Below are 26641 nucleotides of genomic sequence, written 5' to 3'. Positions count from 1 at the left end.
ATTTTGCAAAGTGTCATAGCGAGAGCTCAGTCATTTGTCCAAGTAAGCTAGTGTGGTAGGTTGACCCTGGCTGGATGCCAGGTGCCCACCAAAGCTGCTCTGTCACTCCCCCCCCTCAGCTGGACAGGGGAGAGGAAATATAATGAAAGGCTTGTGGGTCGAGGTAAGGACAGGGAGAGATCATTCACCAATTACAGTCATGGGCAAAACAGACTCGACTTGAGGAAAATTAACTTAATTTATGTGTATGACATTTCTGGTGGCATTTCTGCAGATACACATCAATACAAGACTTTTAAGGTTGATCCAAGACCTTGCTCCATCCCTTTTGTGTCCTTTAGCAGCTAAATCTGCTACTCTGACGTAGGAATGTGTTAATAACATTTACTGTGTCTTCTACAAGTGAAAGACATAGCTTTGCATTGGACATGTAGTTTTTAAGTAAAGAGACTTCTTTGTTAATGTTATGGAGCTATTTTGTGTAACTTGAGAACACCAAATAGAGGTAACCATAACTGTGTCCTGTCTTGTGAAGTGTGTATACATAGTATGTTCTTTCTGGCAGGAAGAAATAATAAGCTGCTTCATTTCAGTATATTCTGTGATTAAACTAAAAATGACACCTGGATGACCAAGGCAGAAGACCAGCACTCAACAAATCTAAGACCTATTGTCCGTGAAATGAACTCCTCGGAACTGAAGGATGCATTGTGGATGACTACAGCTGCATTCTGGAGTGGTAGGAGATTTTGAGTTACTATTATATTATCATTCTAGCCAATGCTGCTATTGGAACACCCTGCTTTAAAACAAAACAAAACATTATCCCTCCAAACTCCAACTCTTCCATTACTTCATGTAGGAAGCAGGCAAATAGGATTTTGACTACTGTGTGCAGTTTTGGCCTCTCCATTTTCAGTATAGTAGAACTGGGAAGGCTTCAGAGGTCAGCAAGGAAGATGAAGCTATGTAAAAGAAATGTAAGTAAGCTAAGTGTCTTTCTAGGAAAAAAAGAACATCTGTTAAGAGTGGAGAAAGGTCTATAAAAAACTGAGTGGCACAGAAGGAATGTTTAGAACTTCCTTGTTTTCTCCTTGTCTACACTTGCCTGAAGTTTGTCTTGCAATACAGACAACTAAGAGATATTAAATAAAGGTAACACAAGACAGGTTTAAAACAAACAGAAGTAGTTTTGGTCTCAGAGAATCTTTCCTCAGCTTTTATTTACTTATTTTCTTTTACAGTTTCTTAGACTGATAGTCTGTTTATGGACACGTCATGGTTTAAGTCTAGGTTCAGAACTATAAACCACAGAAGTCTCATCATTTGCTGCTGCAGCTGACAGCAAGGCTCCTTACACCATGGTGCAGATCCTACTGTAAGTCTGAAAATATGTATCGTGGAAGGTTTAAAAAAAAAAAAGTCACATGTGCCAAAAATACACAAAGGATTTTGACTTTCAGTTAAATCTCTTCCTTCTTGTACTTCTGAATGCCCTTGGAATAAGGAATTTAATTCAGTTCTCAGATTCCAGTTGATGCAAGCATTCATCCAGACGATATTGATGTGGGTGAGTGAGGGTGGAGAATAACCCAGCAATCCTATCAGTTACGATGGATTTCTTGCTCTGAAAAAGTTTTAAACCTCTGTGATATCCACCTTTCTCTCTATATATACTACTTAATAATAACCACTACTGTTTGAACATTACTTTGGAATATAGATAATGGAACATAAAAATTAAATCTTCAATGATACACATCAGAAATCTTAGCTAAAAGTGTGCAATGTTAAACTCATTTTTTCTTGGTCATATTTTAAAAGAAAAGGGAGAAAACTGGACTTCTTGGTTCTGGATTTTTTCCAAATAGTTCTAAGTAATTGTCTACGCTTGAGGAACTTAAACATACCTGAATGTTTATCCAAATGTGTTTGTTTAGCTTTCCTTTCAACCCATGTTCCCCAGAAGCAGTTGCTTTCTGTCTACTAGACTTTATTTTGGCAGATACAGTGTTACTGTTTGTTTGAGGAAGGTTGAGCAACAATGTGCAAATTGCCTCCTGAGTTTTTGGCAAAGACAGCAAAATAGGCAGCGAGGCTATTTTAGCAGGGAGCTGCCAGTATGACCTAATTAATTATTTTTAGAGGACATCTGGAAGTTTCAGTGTATTGCTAAATCAGTCCTCAGCTTTTAATAGTTTTTACCAGAAATCCTCAAACTATCAGCCGCTTGTCTCTTTATGGAAATGCATTCGGATAGTAAGAGCTGCATTCCTTCCTACCCTGCTTAGGCGCAAGCGATGACAACCAGAGCCGTGCCTTCCATTCGCCGTGTCTTAACTAAGTCAGTGGGCCAGTACCTACGGCAGGATGGCTATCAACTAATCTCGCCAAGTTTTAGAAAGTCCAAGGTACTACGCGTGTGCTTAGCCTCCCGCGCTGTTCCTTGGAGCCCCAGGGGAGCTGTCGTTGTCCGGAACCGCGTACAGGACTGGCGGCGAGGAGCACGCCGCTCGCTGGCTTGGGCGGCCCGCACCGCTCCGCCGTTCGCGGGGGGCCGGCACCCCGCCTTCCTCGCCCACCGCGGCGGCCTGGGGAGCCCCGGCTGCGCGCTTGGCTCCGCACCGGGCACGGCGGGAGCCGCGGCTGCCCCGGCCGCCGTCGTCAGCAGGTGGGCTGGCTGCGGCGCGGCGCTCCCCGGCGGGGCTGGCTCCTGTGCCCGCGGCACCGCCGCCCGGCGGATCGCGCTGCTGTCGCCGCGTTCCTCGGCAGCGGCGGGGAAGGAGAGCCGTGGGGTCCCGGGGACTCCGCTCCAGGAGCGAGGTGCCGGGGAGGGGGCGAAGGGTCCGTCACCCCTCCGGCCTGGGGTACCCCCGCGGGAGACCGCCGCCGGCAGCGTGCGGGGCGGCACTGGCGAAGGCCTCGCGTTGGCTCTGCCAGCACCTTCCGGGGGCAGCGCGGAGGGGACCCGGCGGTGTTCCCGGCGAGCACCGGAAGCTCTCCCGCCCCTAGCAACGGCGGCGGAGCGCCCGTAGCGACAGGCGCAGCCATGCCGGTGTGGCTGCGGGAGTACAGCTGGCGGCAGACCGGCTCCGCCGTGTACCTCTCGCTGCCGTTGCGCGGCGTTCGGGTCACCCCCGCCAACATCTTCTGCACCGACCGGTACTTGAAGGTGGGGCGGCCTCGCTCGTCTCACGGGCCTTCTGTCGTGCGGCGTCGCCGCCTTGAGATGCGTTGAGCCGGTGGGCCTGTGGCTTGGCGTGACTCTAGAGCTCCGTTAAAAAGCACGCGTTTAACACACCGCGGCCGCGCTGTCAAGTTTATAATCTTTTGTAGTATTTAATCTGTAGTCTCCCCTTGTATGCTGCAGGCTCTTAAATGCCTATCCCACCATTACCAGAGGTAATGGCTTCACCGCTGTTCGTTCTTCTCCGCACTAATGCTCTTGCTACTCAATAGGTGGCGGCTGCCTTTTTCTCTCATAAATGGCCTGAATTATATGCATCTGCTTATATTATGAACAATAATTCTAAATTTGAGGTCCGTGGCTTCTGTTGCAGTGCTGAAGAACCAACTTTTTCAGTCTTTTGTATCTGGTCTAGTAAAATATATAACCTCCGTACTGGATACTAAGCGGATCAGTTTTGTCGATAGCAGGTCTTTCTTGAGGTTCAGTGTATGCTTGTACTGAGTATTTTGAATATATGAGGTTTAATTAAAAATTGTAAATAATATTGCAAATTAATTATATTTTTGTAGGTAAGCATCCCTCCCTTTTTATTTGAAGCCATTTTATATGCTCCTATTGATGACACAAGTAGCACAGCAAAGATTGGAGATGGAATCATTTTCTTCACTTTGTATAAAAAAGAAGTGGCCATGTGGGATTCCCTAACTCTACCGAATGGTAAGTTCCCTACTGTGGAAAGTAGATTGCATGTAAGAAACCCAGACTGTGCCAAAACTTGACAAACTATAATAAGCAATGTGAAACTTCTGCTGCTAGATAACTGCTAAGTTAAACCTTGTTGTTTATTGTTAGAAAGTATATGGAAACAAAGAACATCTACTGGTTCTAGTGCACACAAAACAAAACAATGTTTCTTGTAAAACTTATATTTTGTGTGTAAGCAGATCTTAGTTTTTCTTTTATAGAGATGGGCTTGTTGGAGACTGCTTTGTGGAATTTGAACTATGTTGCGTTTTCCCAGACAAAGTAGCAAAAGGAATCCTGTTTTTATGAATATGGTACATAAGAGTAGAACTTCAGGCCTAAATTACCAAAATAGTTTTTATTTGCTTTTTAAGCTAACAAGGAGAAACTGCAGTATCTAAGAGAGAATGCTGTTTTAAAAGCCCATGAAAAGGCAAAAGAGGAGGCAGAAGCAAAAAAAGTTACAAAACAGGAACACAAAAAACATGCTTTGGAGGCCACAATGAAGGTAAGCTTGGAAGGAACTCTACCAGACATATACATGTAAACAATTACGAACTACTCTGGCAGCTGCTGGGTTAAATATACCTTAAAAAATATGGAATGTACTCATCTTTATTACAGTGGTAGAGAACCTTGTTATTATACTTAAAACATACCTATTACCAAATATGAAAATTATACAGAAAATAATACTTAGAAGTTACTATTTTCCATCAGTAATACTACTGAAAATTTTTGGTGAGGAGCGCAGATTTTTGTCAGTTGGGAGGAGTCTACAGTAATGTGGCAAAAGTCTAATCTTGCGCTGATGCCAAGGCCACAAAAGTGTTTGGTCATTAATTACGGTCAAAAATACTGATTTTTTTTTTTAAATCTTATTTATTCATTGTTATATTTTATATCAGAGTTGCTGTTCATTGTCATTTGTGTGTATGTATCTTTGTGTGTGTGTGTGTATCTGCACTTTATGTGTATTTTAAGATACTGTCTTTTCTTCAAATTTTTATGTATATAAAATGTCTGGTCACTTCATTTGTGTTTAAAAGGATTTTTTAAAGTGTACAATGAAATTTTAAGATTGCATATGCAATTTGGACCAAAACGTTCTGCAGTTAGTGACTTAGGAGCAACGTTGTACCTATTCTGCCTATGTAATAATCTCAAAGAGGAGAGGATAAATAAGAAATAGTGTATTAAAATGAAGCCATGTATTTTATATTCCTGTATATTCCAGAGATCTGTGTTGGAATATGGCTAGGATTTTCACTGTTTACAAGTAAAACTTACTTCTGAATATTTCTGGATCATACCTCAGTAATGGTAGTATATAGTTAAAAGAGATGACTTCTAAAAGCTAATTCAGAAATCTTTACTCTTCCAATCATTTTTAAGCATCTTTCATAGCTCTGCTTGTATGATCACATTAATGATGATGTTACATTTGGGATAGGAAACTGGGAAAATAATGGTAACTTTTACTTAGTCTTCTTACTATTATCAGATGTTACATATCTCATAAGTTTATAATTCAAACAGCTAGAAGAAGCAGAAAGAAAAAGAATTGAAGATCTGAAAGAAAAGGAGCGACAGAAGGTCACTAAGGAGTTGGAGTTATGGAAAAAACAGCAAAAAGATGCTGAGAAACAAAAGAGGGTACAAAAAGAAGGGGAGCTATATCAAGTAGAGCAATTAAAGGAGAAGAAAAAGGAAAAAATAAACAAAACTAGGATTCCTAATGAAGGAACTTCTAAGACCCGACTCAAACCTACTAAAGGTTGTATTATTGAAGTGTATTTTATCATTCTTCAAAATACGGGTATAACTTTGTTCCTAGATGTTTCTAATTCATCATTTATCTTTGTCTCCACCATACTGAACTAATTCTTTTAGTCTGCAATTACTTCAGTGTCTTTATTTTCAGGCAATTTATCGAGCTAAAGCATGTGAGTTCTTAGCTCTTGTTTAAGTCTTTGAAATACAAGGGCAGGTTTTGTTCGAAGCTTTAGAAAAGAAAAACAGAAAGCCTGACAGTGTAATGCAGACTTTTTGAGGTTGGAGTTCATATTACCCTAAGTTACCTAACTGCTGGTTTTCATAGAAACACGCAATCTCCTTCCTCTCTTTATCCCATGTCTTGGCCCCACAGACAGCCAATTCAGACAACTAAAACAACAGAAAATACTTAACGTTTGTTTGTTTTGGTAAGGTTAGTTTTAGCTCTCGCAGTTGCCCTGTCAGAGAATCACATAAGTGACAGTGGTGTAAGAGGAGTTTAAGTTCATTTGTGACAGATAATGTAGCCAGTAAATAGATGGCAAGATACAGCAAGAACAAACATTTTCTGAACCTTCCCTTCAAAAGAACAAGTCTAAACCTTTCTCAAGCTATTAGAGGTTTACTTCTAATGTGCAGAACTTCTAAATTAGGTGTATTTTGGACTTTGGTAGAAAATCAGAAAAATCTCTTTTGCTTCATTTTTCATTTTCAGTATTCCAATTCTTTTCATAGGTTATGGTTCCTATAGCATGTTTTCAGAAAATTTAAAGGAGGAACAGTTACCAGCTCCTCGATCTGCTGCTACAATTAGAATCAACTTTACGTCACGAGTTTTTCCTACAGCTCTGCGAGAATCTTGCGTTGCAGAAGAAGAGGAGGTTAGGATTGCTCTCTGTTTTAGTATGATGCTTCTACTGTCTTCCAAGGTGGTGAATTATTTACCGTGTATTCAGTAAGTTGACAAAAATGTTACCTGTGCTAAGGAATGTTACCTGCACAATAGTCTTACCTTCCAAGGAAGGCAGTCTTATTTAAATTAAGATTTAGAGAAACACGTTTATGTAAGAATTATTTTCACCAAGCATGTCATTGTGCAAATTAATAAATAGCATGTTCTGTTTCTCAGGAGGGGAAAAAAAAAAGGCAGCAATATTAATTGAATACCTTGAAGTACAAAATTTGAAATGTCTTTACTCTTATATTTAAGATTCTATAAGTTCTGTCTTCTTAAAAAGAAGCTCACATTTAGCTCTTTTGAGCTCTCTTGAATGAACACAAAGACTCATTTTGGAAGTGCCAAGACAAACAAGCAAACAAAAACGTATTAGTGATGCAGTAAGCTTACTTCTCACATAGTAATAAAATATTTGGGGAAACTTGGAAGTTTTTAGTATCTGACATTATTAAATATTTCTCTTTGTCCAAAATATGTGGCACATAGAATTTTTTTTATAGGGGTGAGCGAAGAGATGAAAGCAAAATCCTTTTTTGGATTTGAATTTTCCTTCAGTAATAATACTTGCACATTGTATATTTACAGTGGCTACGTAAACAAGCAGAAGCTCGAAGAGCAATAAGTGCCGATTTGTCTGAGCTGGAAGATTTAAAAGAAGAGGAGAAGAATCCAGATTGGTTAAAGAACAAAGGAAAGTAAGTTAGATTCCATTTGAAGATGTATTTAAAATGAAATATTAATTATATGGTGTGTCTATTGTTTGCTTTTGATATTTTCTATTTATCCTAGACACAGATGGTGAATGATTACATAGTATAGAATTTATTGACAGCTTATGGGGTTTGAATCTGATAAAGTCATGAGATGCAATTGCTGAAGCTCGTGATGGACAAAATCATTGTGAACACATAATGCATATTCTTCTATGAGGGCAGTTAAGTCAGTTCAATATTATACCTCGGTGGATTTCCTTTCATTTGTACTTTTTATTGACAGGTTAAACATCTGTCTAAAACTTCAGGAATTTGATAAAAATATTGGTATGTTTATATAGCTGTGTTATACAGAAAGGTTTGATTAGGCAATCATAATCAGATACACAGCTTTCAAAATTAGTCCTGTGTCTGCATAGATGTGTCAACCTCTTACTGTTCTTCATTGCTTTTAAGCAGTGACTATTTTTGTTGTGTGTCTATATGCTATGTTGTCAGCGTCAAGTTTGACTGAACTTCAGCTATTTTGGTCTCAGAAAAGGCTATAAATGGCCATTTCCAGGGAAAAGCTGCTAAAACTTCAGACTTTTGAAAAGGAATTGTTAACAATAATCAGATATTTATTTTGTGATTTATCACCTTATTTTAAGTGCACATTTCACTTTTTGTTTTATACTTAGCAAAATGTTTGCAACAGGAAACTATCTTGCAGCTGTAAACGCATATAACCTCGCAGTGCGGCTAAACAATAAGCTTCCCCTACTGTATCTGAATCGTGCTGCTTGCCACCTTAAACTGAGAAATTTACATAAAGCTATTGAAGATTCCTCTAAGGTATAAGTATACAGGTTCTCAGACTGTCATCTTATACATGGTTGTGATTTATTACAGTGATGCTTCTCTTTCAAGCAGATCTGTAAATACTTATTATTGCGATTCAAAATTTTTAGATTAAAAATTGATATGAAGCCATGGTCCGTGAATGAAACAATGAGAGGATTGATCTCAAAGGCATCTGATTAATTCAGAGAAAGTTTTGCCAGAGTTACTATTTTTGGAACTATTAAGTACTTGAGGCTTGAAACTTGTTTTTTTTAGTAACTACTGCTACAACACCTATGCTTTTTTAGGGCTAGTGGGGTTTTTTTTGTAGCATGGTATGTAATATCATGTATGAAAATAGAATACATTATTTGACTGTAAGAAACATTTAATACAGTATTTGTCATGGCAATGAAACTATTTAGCAAACTGTGGGGTGACAGATACAAATCTTAATGACTAGATTCACAAGCTGTATAGTTAAATTTGAATAGTTATTTTCTATTTCTATTTGAATAGCTATTATGTTACTGTATAATAATAGTAATTAGGTGAGAGAAGTGTGTGTAAATGAGAAAAAGAAAATTATGGAAAATCTACCTCTAAATATTTTGGGTGTTTTCATTTGTAAAGGCACTAGAACTGCTGACACCACCTGTTCCTGATAATGAGAATGCTCGAGTGAAAGCATATGTGAGACGTGGAACAGCATTTTGTCAGCTGGAATTATATACTGAAGGTGAGACCTTGATTTTTTTAAAACATGCGTATGGATTTATAGTGACATGCAAGTAATTCTGTTTAGCTCAACGAGACTGCTCACGCCTTTATTTTTTCAGGAGGAACAGTAAAGGAGGCCTATACAATCTATGTCTTTCTTTGTTGTGAATCTGTTTACCACATTTATTTATTTATTTATTTAATTAATTAATTTACTGGCTAATTGCAATTCCAGTTGAAAAATCTTTACAAGTTTTAAGAAAATTGATTGTACTCATAATTTAAGGAGTACAAATTAGTTTTTCCATTGAGGAAAAGGCTTTAGTGAGTTGTGTATCCTCTGTTTGGTCTATTGGGTAATCAGGCTTTCTGTGCATAATGGCCAACTATTGACCATGGCAGCTTGGTGGCCGTGGAAGGTATTAGTGAGGAATAAATGAGAGGTCAGAAATGAGGTATTTGCATTGGGAAGCATTCAAATGTAGGATGCAAACTGATATGAAACTAGTTTGCACTAGTTTTGCTGTTCATAAAGCAATGTTTTGTTGGTTTTGAAATTATATTTACGGTATTTCCAACAATAGAACAAATTAACTTAAAATAACCTGGAATATTTCTAAAATATTTGCTTGTAAAACCATGTTTGAAACCCACATTGATAAGCAAAATGTTTCAGTACATGTGATTTGTGTGAAAATACCTTAATTAAGTCTTCCTACCGAGTTCTCCAAGAGTATCAATTTAGTTTTATAAGGCAAATTTACAAGTGAAAGTCAATAATAGAGAGTGAACAATATTCAAAATGTCAGTGTTGAAACACTAAGCTTTTCCCATCAGTTACCTTTTTCTGCCTCTGAATCACTTCATCATTCCCTTACAGGTTCATTTACACTTGGAAAGCTTATAAAAAAAAATTAAACAAGATTTTATTTTACTTCCTGTACTCATGGTTTCCTTTTTTTTCCCCTCAAGCTCTAGTATTCACAGTTCATGTCTTTTTTTTCATGTCTTCATGCACTTTTATTCTGTCATTCAGTTTTTCTCTCTTCTGCAGAACACTTTTGGACACTCCCCTCATGCATGCACGCATATATATATGTGTGTGTGTGTGTGTGTGTATATATATATATATAAAATATATAAATGAGGAGGCTCTGTTTTCATATTTCAATGCCTGAAAACGTTTATGTAGTAGTGTTCCACTAAAATGTTTTGTAAAATAATATAAACAAAATATGAATTTGTTTACTGACAAAAGTTAAACCTAATGTCATTCTGAGTCCATCTGGCTCAATAGCAAAACTCAAGATCAATACTTTATATATATGACTAGGGAGCAGTTATTTCCAGTCAGTTGCTAAAGAGGATGGTCTTGCATTATTGACTGACATTCTTGTTAATGTATCTATATTAGGTCTCCAGGATTATGAAGCAGCTCTCAAGATTGATCCCAAAAATAAAACTATAGAAAAAGATGCTGAGAAGATTCGACACCTAATTCAAGGAACAACACAAGATTCTTAATAAAAATTAAAAAAAAAAAAAAAAAAGGAACTTTTTGGCAGGGATGCCTTTTGAGGGCTTCAGAAGGAATCTTAGTTCTCTTCAATATGTTGTTAACGAGACATTTTTCTGTTTCACTCAGAACACCTGCAGAATTGGTAAATGATTGGATATATGAATTCCTATTTTTGTAAAGTATGGTATTATAACAAACATATTTTATATCATTTTGATACAAAGTTGTCATATTTTTGCTTTCTATGAAATATTGGTGGACTGAATATTAAAACATGCTTTTGGTACTTGATTTAAAGTTACTCATAACTAAATGAAACATTTGTCTGGAAATACCTCCTGAATCTAGACAATGGGTTTTCAGACAACTTCAGTAGCTTCCATATAGTCAACACCTGTCACCTTCTTATCTTTCTGTTCTCCACCAAAGCTGAAACAGTTATGTGTTATATGATTATAGTTAAATGCTTTCCTCTTACTGTTCATAGTGTTTGGCGCATCTGAAACTAAGACAGTGAGTTTAGATACTCTAATTCAGGCGTCTAATTTGGAAAACCTCCACCTGGAAGCATAGAGGTAGATTTTATGTAGTGCAGAACACTCTTTTTAACATTGACTAATTTACATTGAATATTTTCAGACTATTTTGAAACATTTGTTTGGGCTGACCAAACAAGGTAATTGGAAAAATTATAAACCTGTAGTGTTGTATTGTAGTGTAGTGGTAAATTGATCCTGTGATAAATTGTCCTATCAATGAATATGACTGACTTCTTCCATCCTGCTACAATTAGTAATCTTACAGTGTAGCTGTAAAGCATATTCTAAATAAAAAAACTTTGTTATTTATGTGAGAATATATATTTTTCTTGAGCTAGTATTTTAATTTGTACTCTGTTGACGTTGGCCAGTATCTCAGGAATACTGGTGTGATTAAAGATTCTCAAAAAAGGGACCATCCTGGTGAGGCTACAAGTGTTGTAAAGTGACATGAAGCATGACAGTGTGCTTTGAAGTCCTGCACCTGTTGTTCTGGATAGTATTGTTTTTATATGTGTTAGCATTCGTATTACCTGAAATACTGGAATTGAAGTGGTTCTGTTTTGTTAGGCATTCTATCCAAATTGTGACCATTTCCTCTACACTCCTTTCAGTAGCAGTTTTAGCAGACTTCTGAATTTTCCACATCAGTCTGTTTCAGGAATTCCACATCAGGAATACCATTTATGACTGATTTCTGTCTTTAGAAGAAAAAAATTTTATATGCAGATATATGTTATTCTGTGTAAATTTTATACTCTTGGAACAGGGAGGAGGTGGCAGGTGTTGCTTCCAGTTGCTTTACTTGGAGCCTTGAGAGGAGTGCTGAGGTGACTCAGAAGTGCCTGGGATAGCTGTTGTTCCTTCTTTCCTACAGGTACCTACTGCATTGCAATGGAAAGGGCTGAAAATACTTTTTTATAGCAGTTGAAAGGAGGGCAGTGCAGGAGCTTTAGTGCCTCTGTTGAGTGTAATGGTATACTTGCCAATATGTGGCTATTTTCTTTCATATAATTACTGAGAGGACTAAGGAGGCTATGGAGCAGAAACACTGGGAAAGGGAAGAAGACAATGCAAAGAAGCAGGCACTGGTTTTAAGTTCCTGATTTTCTGTTTTGTTTCCAGAGGCTATTAGAACAATCTGTATACATCTGTATAGGCTATTTGTATCGTAGCTATTTGTTATAGGTAGTCAAGGCTATTTTTGATGTGGACAGGCACGTTTTTCTATTGCTATGAAATAGGAAAAGTGCCCCCTTTAGAGGTTAGGGAATCAAATGTGCTTGGTGGGATGAACAATATCTGCCTGTTTCATCTGATTATACTGGGAGCAAATGGATGTTAAACTTCTGACTTCCATGCCCGAGCTGACGGTGTGTACACCGTATCAAAGTCATATGCATTATGTTTGTATTAGAGTCCTGAGATGTAGGAATGTGGAGACTGACTTTAAGTTTTAAAACCAGAGAATACTTTAATTAAAACAAGTAAACCTTCAGGTCAATGTCTCTTGCACTTAACTCTTTCTAAAAATTAGAGTTCCACATTTATGATACCAGTTTAAAAAGTTTTATTTTCATGGGTTTAGGTCTGACTGAGAAGTGTATCATCAAATGGGCTGCATCCTTTTTGATACATCTTATTCAGCCCATGTGCTGGTTTTGGCTGGGATAGTTAATTTTCTTCATAGTAACTAGTGTGGGGCTATGTTCTGCATTTGTGCTGAAAACAGTGCTAATAATTAAGGGATGTTTTCCTTACTGCTCAGCAGGGCTTACACAGAGTCAAGGCCTTTTCTGCTTCTCACCCGACCCCACCAATGAGTAGGCTGGGGGTGCACAAGAAGTTGGGAGGAGACGCAGCCGGGACAGCTGACCCCAACTGACCAAAGGGGTATTCCAGACCATATGAAGTCTTGCTCAGTATATAAAGCTGGGGGAAGAAGAAGGAAGGGGGGACGCTCAGAGTGATGGCGTTCGTCTTCCCAAGTAACCATTATGCATGATAGAGCCCTGCTTTCCTGGAGATGGCTGAACACCTGCCTGCTGATGGGAAGTGGTGAATGAATTCCTTGCTTTGCTTTGCTTGCGTGCGTGGCTTTTGCTTTACCTATTAAATTGTCTTTATCTCAGCCCATAAGTTTTCTCACTTTTACTCTTCTGATTCTCTTCCCCATCCCACTGGAGGGGAAGTGAGCAACCAGCTGTGTGCTGCTTAGTTGCTGGCTGGGGTTAAGACATGAAAACCAAAATAAATCAGATACAGACAGTTATTCCCAGAATGACTGAAATAACAGGTTTCTTTTCTTAAAGCTAAGTGTCTAGTCTAAGTCTATGACAAAAAGATGGAGATGCATTTTTACAGAGTATGCTGGAAATTGGGGTAGTCATATACCCTACTTCTGTCAATAGCAGTGTTTAAATAACTGTCTTCAAATGACCCACAAGTGAGTAAGTGTTTTGAAAAGGTTTGATCCACTGGATGATAAATACAGGGTACCAACTGTGAGACAGGTGGTATAGCACCATATTCACTTGAAGTTGTTTTAAACAGTAAAACCTGAGGCTTTGTCGAAGAACCATTGATGATGAGTGTTTTGGGGTCCAGCATACAGGAAAACACCGGGTTGCCAGGATTTGCACAGAGAGGCAGATGAGGAGATTGGTTTTGCTCTGTGTTCAGACTTGATGGCAGTTTCTCAGCAGAAGTCATCTTCTTTCCCTAGTAAGGAGATGGATTTTAATTCAGCCTTTCAAATAACAGGGCAAAGCATTTCAAATTTGTTAAATGTTTGTGGTCAGAGCAAATGTTGCTCAAGACGCGTATTGAAATATATGCACAGTGGAGAGTGAGGAACTTAACACTGCTGACTTTTGACCTTATTTAGTAAACTGTGGATGGTGATAAATGGACTCGTGTTGACTATGAAGTATGGTAAAAATTGGAATTTGCATCAATTTCTGCATTAGTGATAATCTTGAGCATAGAAAATATCTTAGTTTGTGTGTCAGAAAAAATTAGTATGGATAATAAAAATATGAATGAGAGTGACTTCTCTTTTTCTAATACACAGTGATATGTATGCTAAAGTAGAGCCCTAAAGAAATGTCCAAATGACTGTACTTCCTTGCTCGTGTTCACATGCATGCATTTTTATTTATTTTCCTCTGTAGGACTAAAGTAGCATATGACAGCTACTTCTTAGTGTGTTCATGGAAAGTGCCCTAACGCGGTATTGATGAGCATGCAGTAAAACTGAACTGAACAAGGTACCTCCCTTAGTTTTGCTGAGAAAGCCATTCAAAACCTGTTGTTCTTCAGAGGTGCAATGAAATCTTTTTTCTTTGTTTCTCAGTCATGTAAGAGATGAAGAAAACATTTAAGTTGCTAGCTTAAATAGAACAGTAATAGCTGAATATTATTATTATTCTTCAGTAGCAGCTGAATAGCTGAATAACAGAATAGCTTAGATCAGTAAGAAATTCTGACTTTCCCTTTACTTTGTTTATTAATGAGGCCTGTTGTCGCCTCCTGTTTATTTTTTGCACCAGCATTAGAGCACTGCTGGGGCCTAAATCTCTGGGCTTTAGGATCTAGTCTGTTAGTGTTGTGCCTGTTAATGAGATGTGGTCTGGGTGCGTGGTTGAGGTCAGAGCTGCCTTACCCCCAGTCACGAGTGGCTCTCGGGAAAGGACAGCTTCTCCTGAAGCGGGGTGGCTGCAGGCGTCTGATTCCAATCCTGTGCTGTTGGGAAACTTTCCAAATCAGTTAATTCACAGTCATCAGAGTTTTTCCGCCTGTCCGAGACTAGAGGGATCAAACACTTCTAGTCCATATACTGCATCCTTTTTTTTTTTTGCGGGGGGGGAGCTTATGGGGTAGTGGGGTGTTCTTGGGTGGTTCTTTTTTGGTTTGGTTTTGTTTTGTTGTTTTCTTTCCCTTAGTACAAGCATTATTGGCACGTAACGGAGCGTGTCCCTTCAGGGCTGGCTGTCCCTTTGCCTGGTTACCCTGCGATGACACCTGAACCACGCTCCCGGCGCTGGGGGTGCCTCTGAGCTCCCTCCCCCCGGGGACGAACACCGCCACCAGGCGCCCCGCGGGCCCGCCCGCCCCGCTGCCCTCGCCCCTCTCGCGTCGCCCCCGCGCCTCCTCCGCACGAAGCTCCCTCTCTCTCTCCCTCCCTCCGCGCTCCCGCCGCGCCGGCCCCGGCTCAGGCAGGCCAGGCCCGGCCCGGCCCGGCCCTACCGGCTGCCGTTGTCGGGGGGTTGCGGCGGCCGCTCGGCCCCGAGCTCAGCGGCGCGGCGTTGCCATAGCAGCGGGAGCGCCGCGGGGGGCGGGGCGGGGCGGGGCGGGCCTCCCGCCGCGGTGCACCCTGGGCGCTGTAGTTCGCGAGGCGGGCGGGCCGACGGGCGATCGGCGGGGCGCGGACTACGGTCGCCAGGGTGCTGCGGGGCGCCGCCGCCGCGCGCAGGCGCGGCCCGGGCGGGTCGGTGTTGTTTTTGACGGCGTCACGGGCGGCCGCGGCCCCTAGTGTGTGCCGGGCCCCGCTCGGGGGCCGCGCTCAGGTAGGCGGCGGGAGCGGCCTACCTGGGGGGGGTGGGTGGGTGGGGGGGTGGGCTGCCGCCTTCCGACCTGGCCTCGGTGCGCAGCCTCCCGGGGAGCGCGGCGGCTGGGGGCGCGGAGGGGCTGCCCGGAGCGGGGCACAGCCCGGGGGCGCTGGCGCCGGCGCCGGGGCAGCCGCCGTTGGTCGCGGGGAGCGAGTAACCGGGGCGCTGCGGGGCGGCCGAGGCTCTGTGTGGGGGCCGAGCGGGCTCCGCGGGCGGCGTTCCCCGCCGCGCCGGCCCTGGCCCTGGCCCTGGCCGCTGGCGTTTGCCAACTTCCTTCTCTTTCATCATCTGCCTCTGTCTGTCCGGCTGACGCAAGGTGTTCTGTTTCATAAATTGTGTTATTGTTGCTTTAACCGTTCTGGCACCGTGCTGCTTTCTGCTTCAGGTGTGTTACGCTAACACCTGCGAGAGGGAAGCAGCGGGCACTGAGCAGGGAGTGCCCGGCTTTGGGATGGGTTGGATTTTGGAACCCACATTTGCCTTGCTGGAGATCATAGCGAGGAAACAGCGTATGGGTTGCTAAATATATTAGTGAAGAATGGCGTTACTTTGGGCGAGAAATTATACCGCTTAGTAGGAATAATAGACTAGCACGAAAACTCTGCGGTATAATAGCACTGTAACATGTTTTTATTTATGCTGTGCAACAAAGAAGCTACTGTAGAAGAGTACCCTGAGTTTTTACTTGGAATGACAGCACAGCAGACTCTAAAGAACACCGATTCCTGTGGGTGCCTTGTTATTCATCTTTTTCTTTGTCAACACTTACTGAGTTTTTTTTAGTCTAGGAAATCCTCTTTGAAGATGGAAGAACTTAGGGGCTTGTTTAGACTGGAGTGGTGGTTCTCTCTGAGACTGGTATTTATTCTGCTTCACAGGGGATAAGTAAGATGTGGTATCTCATATTTATTTTTATATAGATGTATGGGATAACTTGGTATTACGTTATCAACAATATATATGGCTGTAAATTTTTAAACCTTATGCTTCTGGGTTGCATTTCACTAAAGTTAGGAAAGTAGTTCACATTTCTGATTCCATGCCCCCTCTTCCCTCTGCACACCCCACCCCCCCCAAAAAAAAAATTACTGAGATTGAATATAATAGATGTTTATTTGTCTAGGTAGAGATTTAAAAGGCTATGTCACTGAAAGCGTTAGACATTTGTGTGCCTAGAATCAGCTTTGCAGTTTAAACTGGAGTATAGAAGAACTTGGACTGTAACTTTCTTTTGCAAAATAATGGTAATAAAGGTATTTAGTGAGAAGCCAAACCAGTGAAACTGTTTGTGGGGGGTGAGTTTTTCTTTTTTTTTTTTTTTTTTTTTTTCAGTCATTCTTTCTGGCTTGGCCTGACATACAGGAGATGTGGAATACTCTACTGTGTCCTCCAGTTATCCTTGCTGTTACTGGACTAGAACCCATCAGCATCATCTTGATTTGTTAGGAAGTTTGCAGGCTTGATGTCTGTTTAATTTCTGCCCAAAGCTATTTTTTTTATTTTATAGCTTGTAATTACGAAGGCAGTGCCAACTGTATCCAGCACATTTGGGCAAGTAGGAAAAGTGTACTGGTTCTTAGTGGGTCTTTGTCATTTGGTGGTGGAGAATACAAACTGGTAAAGATTTTGTGAGTAGGTCAGTTTAGCTATTGGGCTCAGATTAGTCTTCTGTATTTCAGTTTCCTTAAGGGACTGGATTTGACCTCAGATTTAGTTATGACTATGTGTGTTTTATTAATCTTTTACAGAAATAATCTTTTTGTTCTAACTGTTGGTTGAAGTTTAGGAATAGTGTACCTAGGTATTTTTTTATTAAAGCTTCTCAGGCTGTTTTGCTCTTTTAGAGCTAACTAATTAATAAAATGCTTTACTTCTGATAGCTGTTTTACTCATGTGCTTTTGCTGAAAGTGCTTGTAAGAATACAGCAACCCTAGAGATGCCCTTCAGTCTGATGTCATGCTATCTATCTGTCATCTTTGGTAAATTTAGCAGTTCTACCTGTAAAACTCAGTGATTTTGTAACTATTCTTTTTTATTCTATTATTTTTCTTGATACTAAAAACTTTCTATTTTGGAGATTGATCACCTGTATGCAGGTGTGCAGTATTAATGCAGTATTAAATATGCGGTATTAGTATAATATTCTGGTTGAATGCAAGATAAGTAACTTTTAACTCAAGGCCCTTTATCAAGGCCAGCAAGTAATAGAAAATGATGATTGTTTGTCTGCTTGTTTCTCTGTTTGTTTTTTTTTAATATTTTTTTTTATTATGCCGATAGCCATATAGTTAGGTCCTGAAGCTTTAGTTTGGGAAGGGAAGACAGATGTTTAATGCTCTGTGGAGCCTGAGGCCATGGTTGTGTATTCAGTAGAATTGGTTTTAGGCAGTGCTTAGTTACCTGTCAGTCTGTGATCTGGATGGAGAAGGACAGCACAGTAGCATATATGTTGAGTTAGCCAGGGTCCATGATGAAATGCTGAGTTAGCCAGGGGCAGACAGACGTTACAATGTCCAGCACAGAGTCTGCTGTTACAACTTACCCTTTCAAAATTTGTAAATCTGCTTGTATCAACAGATTTTTATTTTCTTTTTTGGTCTGTTAAAGGATTTGCATTATGTGACTTCATTGTTTTTCATCTAGCACTGAGATGCACTAAAACTGGAATTGCCATGTTATGAAACCAGAGCCTGAATTTCTTCCACAGTGGAGATCAGACTTGCTAGTAAGGACTGGGTAGCTGCTTGTACTACATTTGCCCCAAACTGTATTTTTTTGTGGTTATGCAAAAGGCTGGGCTTTCAATGACAGTAAACTTGGTACTCTTTCAATCACTCTATTCACTGAACTGTAGAATAATTAAGTGGGAATGTTTTTATACTGAAGAGAATTCTTAAAAGATAATTTCAGATCACCAGTACAGTTTTTGCAACATAGCCAGCGATGTTTCTGATAGGTGGCAAGTTCTGGTGCTGGTAGTTACCTTCTTCTGGAAGGAATGCTGCTGCTGAATGCCTGGTCAAATTAAAAATAATTTAATGACAGCAAGCAGATGTTACCATCTTGTGAGAACTCTCGAACTCAGTCTTTGCCATTTGGGCATTTGTTATTTTGATGATTGAAGAAGTATGACTAAAAAAAAAATCATGATTTAATGAAAAATTTGATGATTGGATACAGTATGATTTAAACCCCCCCTGAAAACACCACCACCTCCCCCCCCCCCCCCCCCAAAAAAAACCAAACCCCCCCCCCCACCTCCCCTCCCCTGCCCTGATGTTCCCTAGCTGAGATTCCAGGTAAATCTCTAATGAAAGAAGAAAAAGATCCAAAGAAGATGACAACCGTATTCAAAGCAGGGCTTTATAATAAATGGAAGTCCAGCTTCTCTGTAAGTTTGATACCCAAGTTAATTGTTAGTGAATATTTTTGCTTTATAAACAGTGGTTGTGATTGTCACCATTGCCTTTTTTACAGAGGAACTCCAAATACATTAGTTGAAGTTGATGAGGAAAAAGTGTTATACTAGAAAAACATATGATAACTGCCATAATGCAGAGATTGGAGACAAATGTTTACCATGTTTTGTATGAAACCTAAATGGAATTGGAAGTTTCGTATTTTTTTGTGCAAATTTCTAGCCACACTGGCATATTTAGGTGTTCTTATGCAAGGTTTGTGTATATTTTCTGTGTTAATAAACTGGGAGTAAAGACAGGATTGATAATAAAGTGGAGAGCAAATAAGTGTAAACAAATAGGTGCTTTTCTTCGTGTTCTTACCGGAAGTAACTCGGTGTGGGAAATAAAGCAGATGTCTGAAGTTCTCTGAACTTTCTGCTTTGTCAATATAATCATAATTTTATAGAGGCTTTAGTGAACCATGATTTCTTTTGCTGTTTTGTTACATTGGATGTGTAACGTAACACACAATTGATTGGAAATTGTAATATTTTTGGGAAGGTTTTTTTCCCCCAAGATAAATCTATAGTAAGTTTTATTTAGCAACTTGATATATTTTTACTTTAAGGAACAAGAAATGCATTAAATTTCTTTTTAAAGTCTTTCTGTTAGTTAAGAACTTTAAAAAATAATCTGAATGCGTAACAATAATGAATACTCTGTATGCCTGGTATGGGAGAAAAAATAAACTGGCAGCTGCAGCCAGACAGCTCTCTTCTGAAAATAACTACCAAAGTCATGCAGTAGTGCTGTAACAAGTAAGATTTCTTTTTTTTCATTCTGTTTTTGTACTCTTCAGGTACTTTCTCAATTTTCTTCAGAATTAGTATATTTGAGAGTACTTGAAAGGAGTGAAAGAAACATGAAACATTGTTTTGCTCAGTAGTGGAAGAGAATTAGTTCCAAAAGATCCTAATCTGTGTCTTCTCAAAAAAACCATGGTGTTTTTCTTGAATAAACTGTAGTTCCTGTGCATGTAATGATTCAGAAATGACTTAACTTACTGAAACATGTCTTAAACAATTATGCTAAGACAAATTTTAAACTTGGTTATTGATTATTGGCTAGCCATGTGTGTGTGTTTTAGCTAGTCTAAGAGCTTTCTGTCTGGCTAAAATAGGTGTGTACCTAGCAAAGCCATATTTTCTCCAAGTATAAAAAAGATAATAGGAAACATACAAAAGAATATATTTTCATTCTAAACTTCTATTTTTTTTTTTTTTTTTAATTTCAGAGTAACAATTTGTGAGTTAGTATAGTGTTCTTTAACATCATGATTTGGATTCTTCTGTTTTCTTTATTTTTTTTTCAAGAGAGCAGTGAAATTACATATCTTGCATGTTAAAAGAATCTACTTTTACTTGCAGTGTGCTTTGAAAATGTCTGAAAATTCCAGTGACAGTGATTCATCTTGTGGCTGGACTGTCATCAATCATGAGGTACCCAATCTCAAATTAATAAAGTTCTGTCAGTTTAAGATTAGCCATATGCAGTAAAATACTATTTCAACTTTGTAGTTTTTGTTTTGTGTGGATCTTGCATATTAACAGAGAATATAGAAGAGAGATTTATAAATAAGAACACATAAAACTACTGTTTCAAAATGTGTATCCTTTACTATAGCTGATACAAATTTTGTTATTTAAAATACACATTTTTTACAAAGGTTTTACTTTGAAGAATTGCTAAAATTTTAGTGAGATGCTCTCCTCTGTTCCATCTTCCCTGAAAGCATTGACATTCTATGTAACTTGTCTGTTGTTGCTAATATAGGTGGTCTTTTCCTTCCAAATCCCCCCACCCTGCCAAAAAAAAAAAAAAAGTAAATATCTGATGGACAAGGGAATGGTTTCATGATTTCTCCAAGTCTTTTCTACCACTAAAATAATCTAATCCTAGCTTCAACAGTTGCTGTTTAGGAACAGCCTTCTGTCCTTACATTCTATCTTTCTCATTATGAAAAAATAGGATGGACAAGTTTATGTTCAATGACTAGAATATTAGAAGGTGGCATTTTCAAGGCTCATGCGAATGCTATAGTTAGCGCATAACCAATTGCTTTTGTTCTCGACAGGGACAGTCTCTGTCTTTGAGTTGAGCCTCTGAGCTCAGGAGGTTGAGGACTGGCATAAAGACATCTGTAAGACGTACTGCTTCTCTCTAATATTTTGTATTGTCTCACTCTGCTTACAGAATGCATAGGCAGTTTGGAGAAAGATGTGCATAGACCTATTGGGTCTTATCTGCACCATTTTAAGCACTTCCATTTGTGTGGATGTATTGGGTTTGTGTGGCAGGGTTTTGGTAGCAGCAGGGGGGGTTACAGGGGTGGCTTCTGTGAGAAGCTGCTGGAAGCTTCCCCTGTGTCCGACAGAGCCAATACCAGCTGGCTCTAAGACGGACCCACCGCTGGCCAAGGCCAAGCCAATCAGCAATAGTAGTAGCACCTCTGTGATAACATATTTAAGAAGGAAAAAAAGTTGCAGGGCACACAGAAACGGCAGCCAGAGAGAGGAGTGAGAACATGTACGAGATACAACCCTGCAGACCCCAAGGTCAGTGAAGAAGGAGGGGGAGGAGATGCTCCAGGCTCCAGAGCAGAGATTCCCCTGCAGCCCGTGGGGAAGACCATGGTGAGGCAGGCTGTCTCCCTGCAGCCCAGGGAGGTCCACGGTGGAGCAGATCTCCACCTGCAGCTCCTGGAGGACCCCATGCCAGAGCAGATGGGTTCCCGAAGGAGGCTGTGACTCCATGGGAAGCCCGTGCTGGAGCAGGCTCCTGGCAGGACCTGCAGGTCTGTGGAGAGAGGAGCCCACGGAGCAGGTTTTCTGGCAGGACTTGTGACCCCGTGGGGGACCCACGCTGGAGCAGTGTGCTCCTGAAGGACTGCACACTGTGGAAAGGACCCATGCTGGAGCAGTTTGTGAAGAACTGCAGCCCATGGGAAGGACCCACGTTGGAGAAGTTCGTGGAGGACTGTCTCCCGTGGGAGGGACCCCACGCTGGAGCATGGGAAGAGTGTGATGAGTCCTCCCACTGAGGAGGATGAAGCGGCAGAAAATAATGTGTGATGAACTGACCGTAAACCCCATTCCCCGTCCCCCTGTGCCGCTGTGGGGGGTTGGTAGAGAATCCGAGAGTGAAGTTGTGCCCGGGAAGAAGGGAGGGGTGGATGAAAGTTGTTCTGAGATTTTGTTTTATTTCTCATTACCCTACTCTGGTTGATTTGTAATAAATTGTGTTAATTTTCCCCAAGCTGAGTCTGTTTTGCCCGTGACGGTAATTGGTGAGTGACCTCTCCTGTCCTTATCTCAACGCATGAGCTCTTTGTTATATTTTCTCTCCCCTGTCCAGTTGAGGAGGGGGAGTGATAGAACGGCTTTGGTGGGCACCTGGCATCTAGCCAGGGTCAACGCACCACACTTCCACAACAATTAGATTGCTTTTGTATATTTCCTTATGGAAGATACCTCTTCAGTGACAGTTTGCCCCATAAAAAAAACCAAACCAAACCCAACATTCTCTTAGTTGCTGCCACTAGCTCAGTCCTGCACTGCCATATGAATTCCTCCTCCACAGGAAGCCAATATCCAGGTTATTTCTAAGTATTTTATGCCTTGCGCTCTCCTGCCTGAACAATAGGGCCAAGGAAACCCAGAACTCCCATGTGAATTGCAAAGAACTTGTGCTAAAACCTGCAGTGAGTCCCTGAAAAACACAAAAGACAGTCACTTCACGACTCAATCCTTCTCACAGAAGAATCTCTTACTATCTCCAAGCCTTTCACGCTGTCACAGTTTTCAAGATTCTCCAAGTGTAAGTATGGCAAGCCCTCACCAACCATCATTTTAAGCTCCAAGAAGCCTATACTTCTCATTCCTGACCTTACAGTACAGATGTCAGGAAAGCTGCCCTGCCCTCTCATCACCTTCATTTCCCATAAAGGCAGTCAAATGTTGGCATTCCTTTACTCGCTGTAGCTTCCCCCAGATTCCACTTGAGGCAAGAAAGCCTGGGAAAACTTCAGCGTCTTGGCTATGGAATACATAATTACATACTCTCTCTCACTTAGCCCTCTCCAAGGGATTTCCACCCAGTCTTTGCAACACTGTTGATTTCTGGAGACCCCAGGCCCTCTAAACTCCCTGTATTTTTCCTTCTCAATGCAGAACAGCATTCCACTGTGGTGCGTTGACCCTGGCTAGATGCCAGGTGCCCACCAAAGCCGTTCTATCACTCCCCCTCCTCAACTGGACAGGGGAGAGAAAATATAACAAAGAGCTCATGCGTTGAGATAAGGACAGGAGAGGTCACTCACCAATTACCGTCACGGGCAAAACAGACTCAGCTTGGGGAAAATTAACACAATTTATTACAAATCAACCAGAGTAGGGTAATGAGAAATAAAACAAAATCTCAGAACAACTTTCATCCACCCCTCCCTTCTTCCCGGGCACAACTTCACTCTCGGATTCTCTACCAACCCCCCACAGCGGCACAGGGGGACGGGGAATGGGGTTTACGGTCAGTTCATCACACATTATTTTCTGCCGCTTCATCCTCCTCAGTGGGAGGACTCATCACACTCTTCCCATGCTCCAGCGTGGGGTCCCTCCCACGGGAGACAGTCCTCCACGAACTTCTCCAACGTGGGTCCTTCCCATGGGCTGCAGTTCTTCACAAACTGCTCCAGCATGGGTCCTTTCCACAGTGTGCAGTCCTTCAGGAGCACACTGCTCCAGCGTGGGTCCCCCACGGGGTCACAAGTCCTGCCAGAAAACCTGCTCCGTGGGCTCCTCTCTCCACAGACCTGCAGGTCCTGCCAGGAGCCTGCTCCAGCACGGGCTTCCCATGGAGTCACAGCCTCCTTCGGGAACCCATCTGCTCTGGCATGGGGTCCTCCAGGAGCTGCAGGTGGAGATCTGCTCCACCGTGGACCTCCCTGGGCTGCAGGGAGACAGCCTGCCTCACCATGGTCTTCCCCACGGGCTGCAGGGGAATCTCTGCTCTGGAGCCTGGAGCATCTCCTCCCCCTCCTTCTTCACTGACCTTGGGGTCTGCAGGGTTGTATCTCGTACATGTTCTCACTCCTCTCTCCGGCTGCTGTTTCTGTCCCAACTGTTTTTCCTTCTTAAATATGTTATCACAGAGGCGTTACCACTGTCGCTGATTGGCTCGGCCTTGGCCGGCGTTGGGTCTGTCTTAGAGCCGGCTGGTATTGGCTCTGTCGGACACAGGGGAAGCTTCCAGCAGCTTCTTACAGAAGCCACCCCTGTAACCCTCCCCTGCTGCTACCAAAACCTTGCCACACAAACCCAATACAGTAAGGAAGTTGCGATGGTAGATTGTGTGGCAGCAGGTGGAAAGAGCTAACAGACTGTGTGCAAGGCAAAAAACTGTTCTTGGTTTAAAATACTTGTTTTTTAAGACCTACTGAATCGATGTGTGCAGCTCTATCAAATTTATATAGCTTCAGTTATGTTTCTGTCCATCTTTTGATCTCTGCTGTAGCTTCATTTATTACTTTTATTTGGGATGAAATGCTAGAATTCCCTCATTCTTCGATTGGATCTTCAGATACAGCTCTTTGTAAAGTCACTATTATGTCTGTGTAGCCCTGGTTTAATTTGTGTGTCTGTGTTTCCTATTTTCTGATGTTTGACCAGATATAAACTGACAATGGCTTTATTAAAACAAAAGTAATTTTTAATTCCTAGTAGAATAAAGCTTGAGACAAAAGAAAAAAAGTGAAGCAATTAAAGGTCTGTTGGTGTGGGTTCATTGTCGCCTAGATGTCTACAGGGTAGGCATCTGAATATGATGGTTTCTAAGTTTGCATTGTAGAAATTAAATCAATACAATCAATGGAGTCTAGAGAGTGGTAATTCTTATGCTAAGGTCAGCATTTATATTTGATCAAATGACTTGCTGTCAACTCCACTGACTGTATTAATTGTAAAGGTGCCTTCAATGATTTGCTCAGGTGTAGACACTTTAAAGTTAGATAAGACTAATGTTTTGTCTTACTTTCCCCTAGCAGTGAACAAGGCAGGCCTCAGTTGCTCAGAAACTTGAGAGGCCCCACCTCTTGGTATGGACCTCCAATACACTTTTCTCCTTTAGTCCTGAGGATTTTTTTATCTCTTCAGGTCTTAGCTGATGTGTGGGTGTAGTAGTGGGGGTGGTGGGGTTGTTTTGTTTTGTTTTTTTTTAAGTATCTAGCATTGACTTGTAAACTGAGGAGGTTATTGAGCCAGAATCCTCAGAGCAAATGGGTTAACTATTTTCCTGGAATGACAGTTACCTGTTGGCTGGCTTTATCTTCTTGTTGCCTGCTCCAAAGCGTTTTCAGGGAACAGTACTTGAGGAGGAAAATTCATAGGAGGAAAATAGGAAATAATAGGAAGAGATAATGGGTAGTGATCAGCTGTTTCTCCTTCACTGCATGTTCCCCTATTTGCAGATTATAATGAAAATCTGGGTAATTTGAAAGGCAAGCCATTACAAGTCTGTCATTATACTCAAGTTTTGAAAGCTCAGTTTAGTTTCAGAAGCGCAAGAGTTGTGGTTTGTGCCTTATAAATGTTGGGCCATGGTTTCATTTCTGTTGGCAGCAAGGTGGTATTTAAGAGATGGTTAAAACTTCTTTTCCTTCCCTTGTTTTGGGTTGGATGACAAGTTGGGAATCCTGTCACCAAAAGAGAAACAGAAAACTCACTCCAGTCCTCAAGACCAAGTGAGATACAGGAATGCACAGGCTGCCGGACTTTACAGACTTCGCATAAAAGTTAAAGGATTTTAGGAGGTGGCTACAACAGTTGGGTTACTCAGCTGTGAATTGCAGACTTTATTTTAATACTTGAGATGGTTATTTTCCACTGTAACTGAAAGTGAATTATGCAGTCTAAATAAATTAACATGATACAAGATTATAGGAAGGCAGGGATTTGTCTAGCCAAAGCAGAACAGATTTCTGTGGTGAGGCGATTTTCTGTTGCCAGTTATTCTTCCCTGATTAATAAAGTAGAATAAATGGGATGGCTAGATACCCTTCACACACTTGTTATCCAGGGAGGGGGTGACGTGGACTACTGTATACTTCGGGGAAAAGATGTGGGTATTAGGAAGAGGGTAGAGGTAAGGATTAGACGAATTTGGAATACTATAGTATTACGTTCTCACATATTATTGTGACCTGTATTGATGATGACATAACAGAATCAGTTTCTGGATTTGCTTTGCCATTTACAATGGCACTGAGTTAAGAGGGGCAAGAAATAGCAATTGGCTTAGATTGTGATTGCAGACAACTGACAGCTGTGTATGCTGAATTTAATATCTGAACAGAGAAGTGATGCTGTGTATCATTGGACTACTCTTAAGAAAGGATTTGCTAATTTTGTGTAGGAGTATAGGAAAAGGAGTGTAGTGAGGAGACAATATCCTTTCTCAACCTCTATGCTGTTGATGAAATGGAAGGGTCATGTAGGTCTAGCAACTGAGGAAGCGAATTGGAGAGTTCAGACAATCAGACCAGACTGCACATGTTTAAAAAAGGATGGCTTACCTTGTACTCAGCTAGCCCAGT

At 41.0% G+C, this 26641-nt stretch overlaps 3 protein-coding genes across 15 annotated transcripts in view; 2 read left to right on the top strand and 1 right to left on the bottom strand.

The window, feature by feature from the left end:
• Window positions 1-456: 456 nt before the first annotated feature.
• On the top strand, window positions 457-10471 carry DNAAF4 (dynein axonemal assembly factor 4). Of its 2 annotated transcripts, none has more exons than XM_075045318.1 (9): window positions 457-739; window positions 3760-3907; window positions 4309-4442; window positions 5474-5711; window positions 6446-6591; window positions 7254-7363; window positions 8062-8215; window positions 8837-8942; window positions 10338-10471. In XM_075045318.1, exons 2-9 carry the CDS (start codon window positions 3880-3882, stop codon window positions 10445-10447), a joined length of 1026 nt encoding a protein of 341 aa, XP_074901419.1. In that variant the 5' UTR covers window positions 457-739; window positions 3760-3879; the 3' UTR covers window positions 10448-10471. The 2 variants fall into 2 exon arrangements, with proteins under 2 accessions (XP_074901419.1, XP_074901418.1); XM_075045317.1 differs by lacking the exon at window positions 457-739 and adding an exon at window positions 3003-3172.
• A 1798-nt stretch (window positions 10472-12269) lies between these two features.
• PIERCE2 (piercer of microtubule wall 2) lies at window positions 12270-15314 on the bottom strand. 4 transcript variants are annotated; one of them, XM_075045327.1, is made up of 3 exons: window positions 15230-15314; window positions 14646-14725; window positions 12270-13702 (listed from the first exon to the last, which is right to left on the bottom strand). In XM_075045327.1, exon 3 carries the CDS (start codon window positions 13691-13693, stop codon window positions 13340-13342), a length of 354 nt encoding a protein of 117 aa, XP_074901428.1. In that variant the 5' UTR covers window positions 13694-13702; window positions 14646-14725; window positions 15230-15314; the 3' UTR covers window positions 12270-13339. The 4 variants fall into 4 exon arrangements, with proteins under 4 accessions (XP_074901428.1, XP_074901431.1, XP_074901430.1 ...); XM_075045330.1 differs by having other exon boundaries at window positions 14646-14720; window positions 15230-15287; XM_075045329.1 differs by having other exon boundaries at window positions 14646-14736; window positions 15230-15246.
• Window positions 15315-15420: 106 nt separating this feature from the next.
• The window catches only part of CCPG1 (cell cycle progression 1), a 33416-nt gene continuing 22195 nt past the window's right edge, over window positions 15421-26641 (top strand). For 4 of the 9 annotated variants that reach the window (XM_075045315.1, XM_075045314.1, XM_075045307.1 and 1 more), the window contains exons 1-2: window positions 18967-18983; window positions 20421-20492. In XM_075045315.1, coding sequence (XP_074901416.1) covers window positions 20433-20492 — 60 coding nt within the window. In that variant the 5' untranslated portion in view covers window positions 18967-18983; window positions 20421-20432. Of the gene's footprint in view, window positions 15550-16374; window positions 16477-18299; window positions 18318-18965; window positions 18984-20420; window positions 20493-26641 lie in introns of those variants that run through there. The other 5 variants (XM_075045311.1, XM_075045310.1, XM_075045313.1 and 2 more) reach the window with 4 other exon arrangements.

The sequence above is a fragment of the Buteo buteo genome, chromosome 13, assembly GCF_964188355.1.
Source record: "Buteo buteo chromosome 13, bButBut1.hap1.1, whole genome shotgun sequence".
NCBI lineage: Eukaryota > Metazoa > Chordata > Aves > Accipitriformes > Accipitridae > Buteo > Buteo buteo.
Note: the sequence above shows the minus strand (reverse complement) of the source record. Positions and strands in the feature narration are given on the sequence as shown.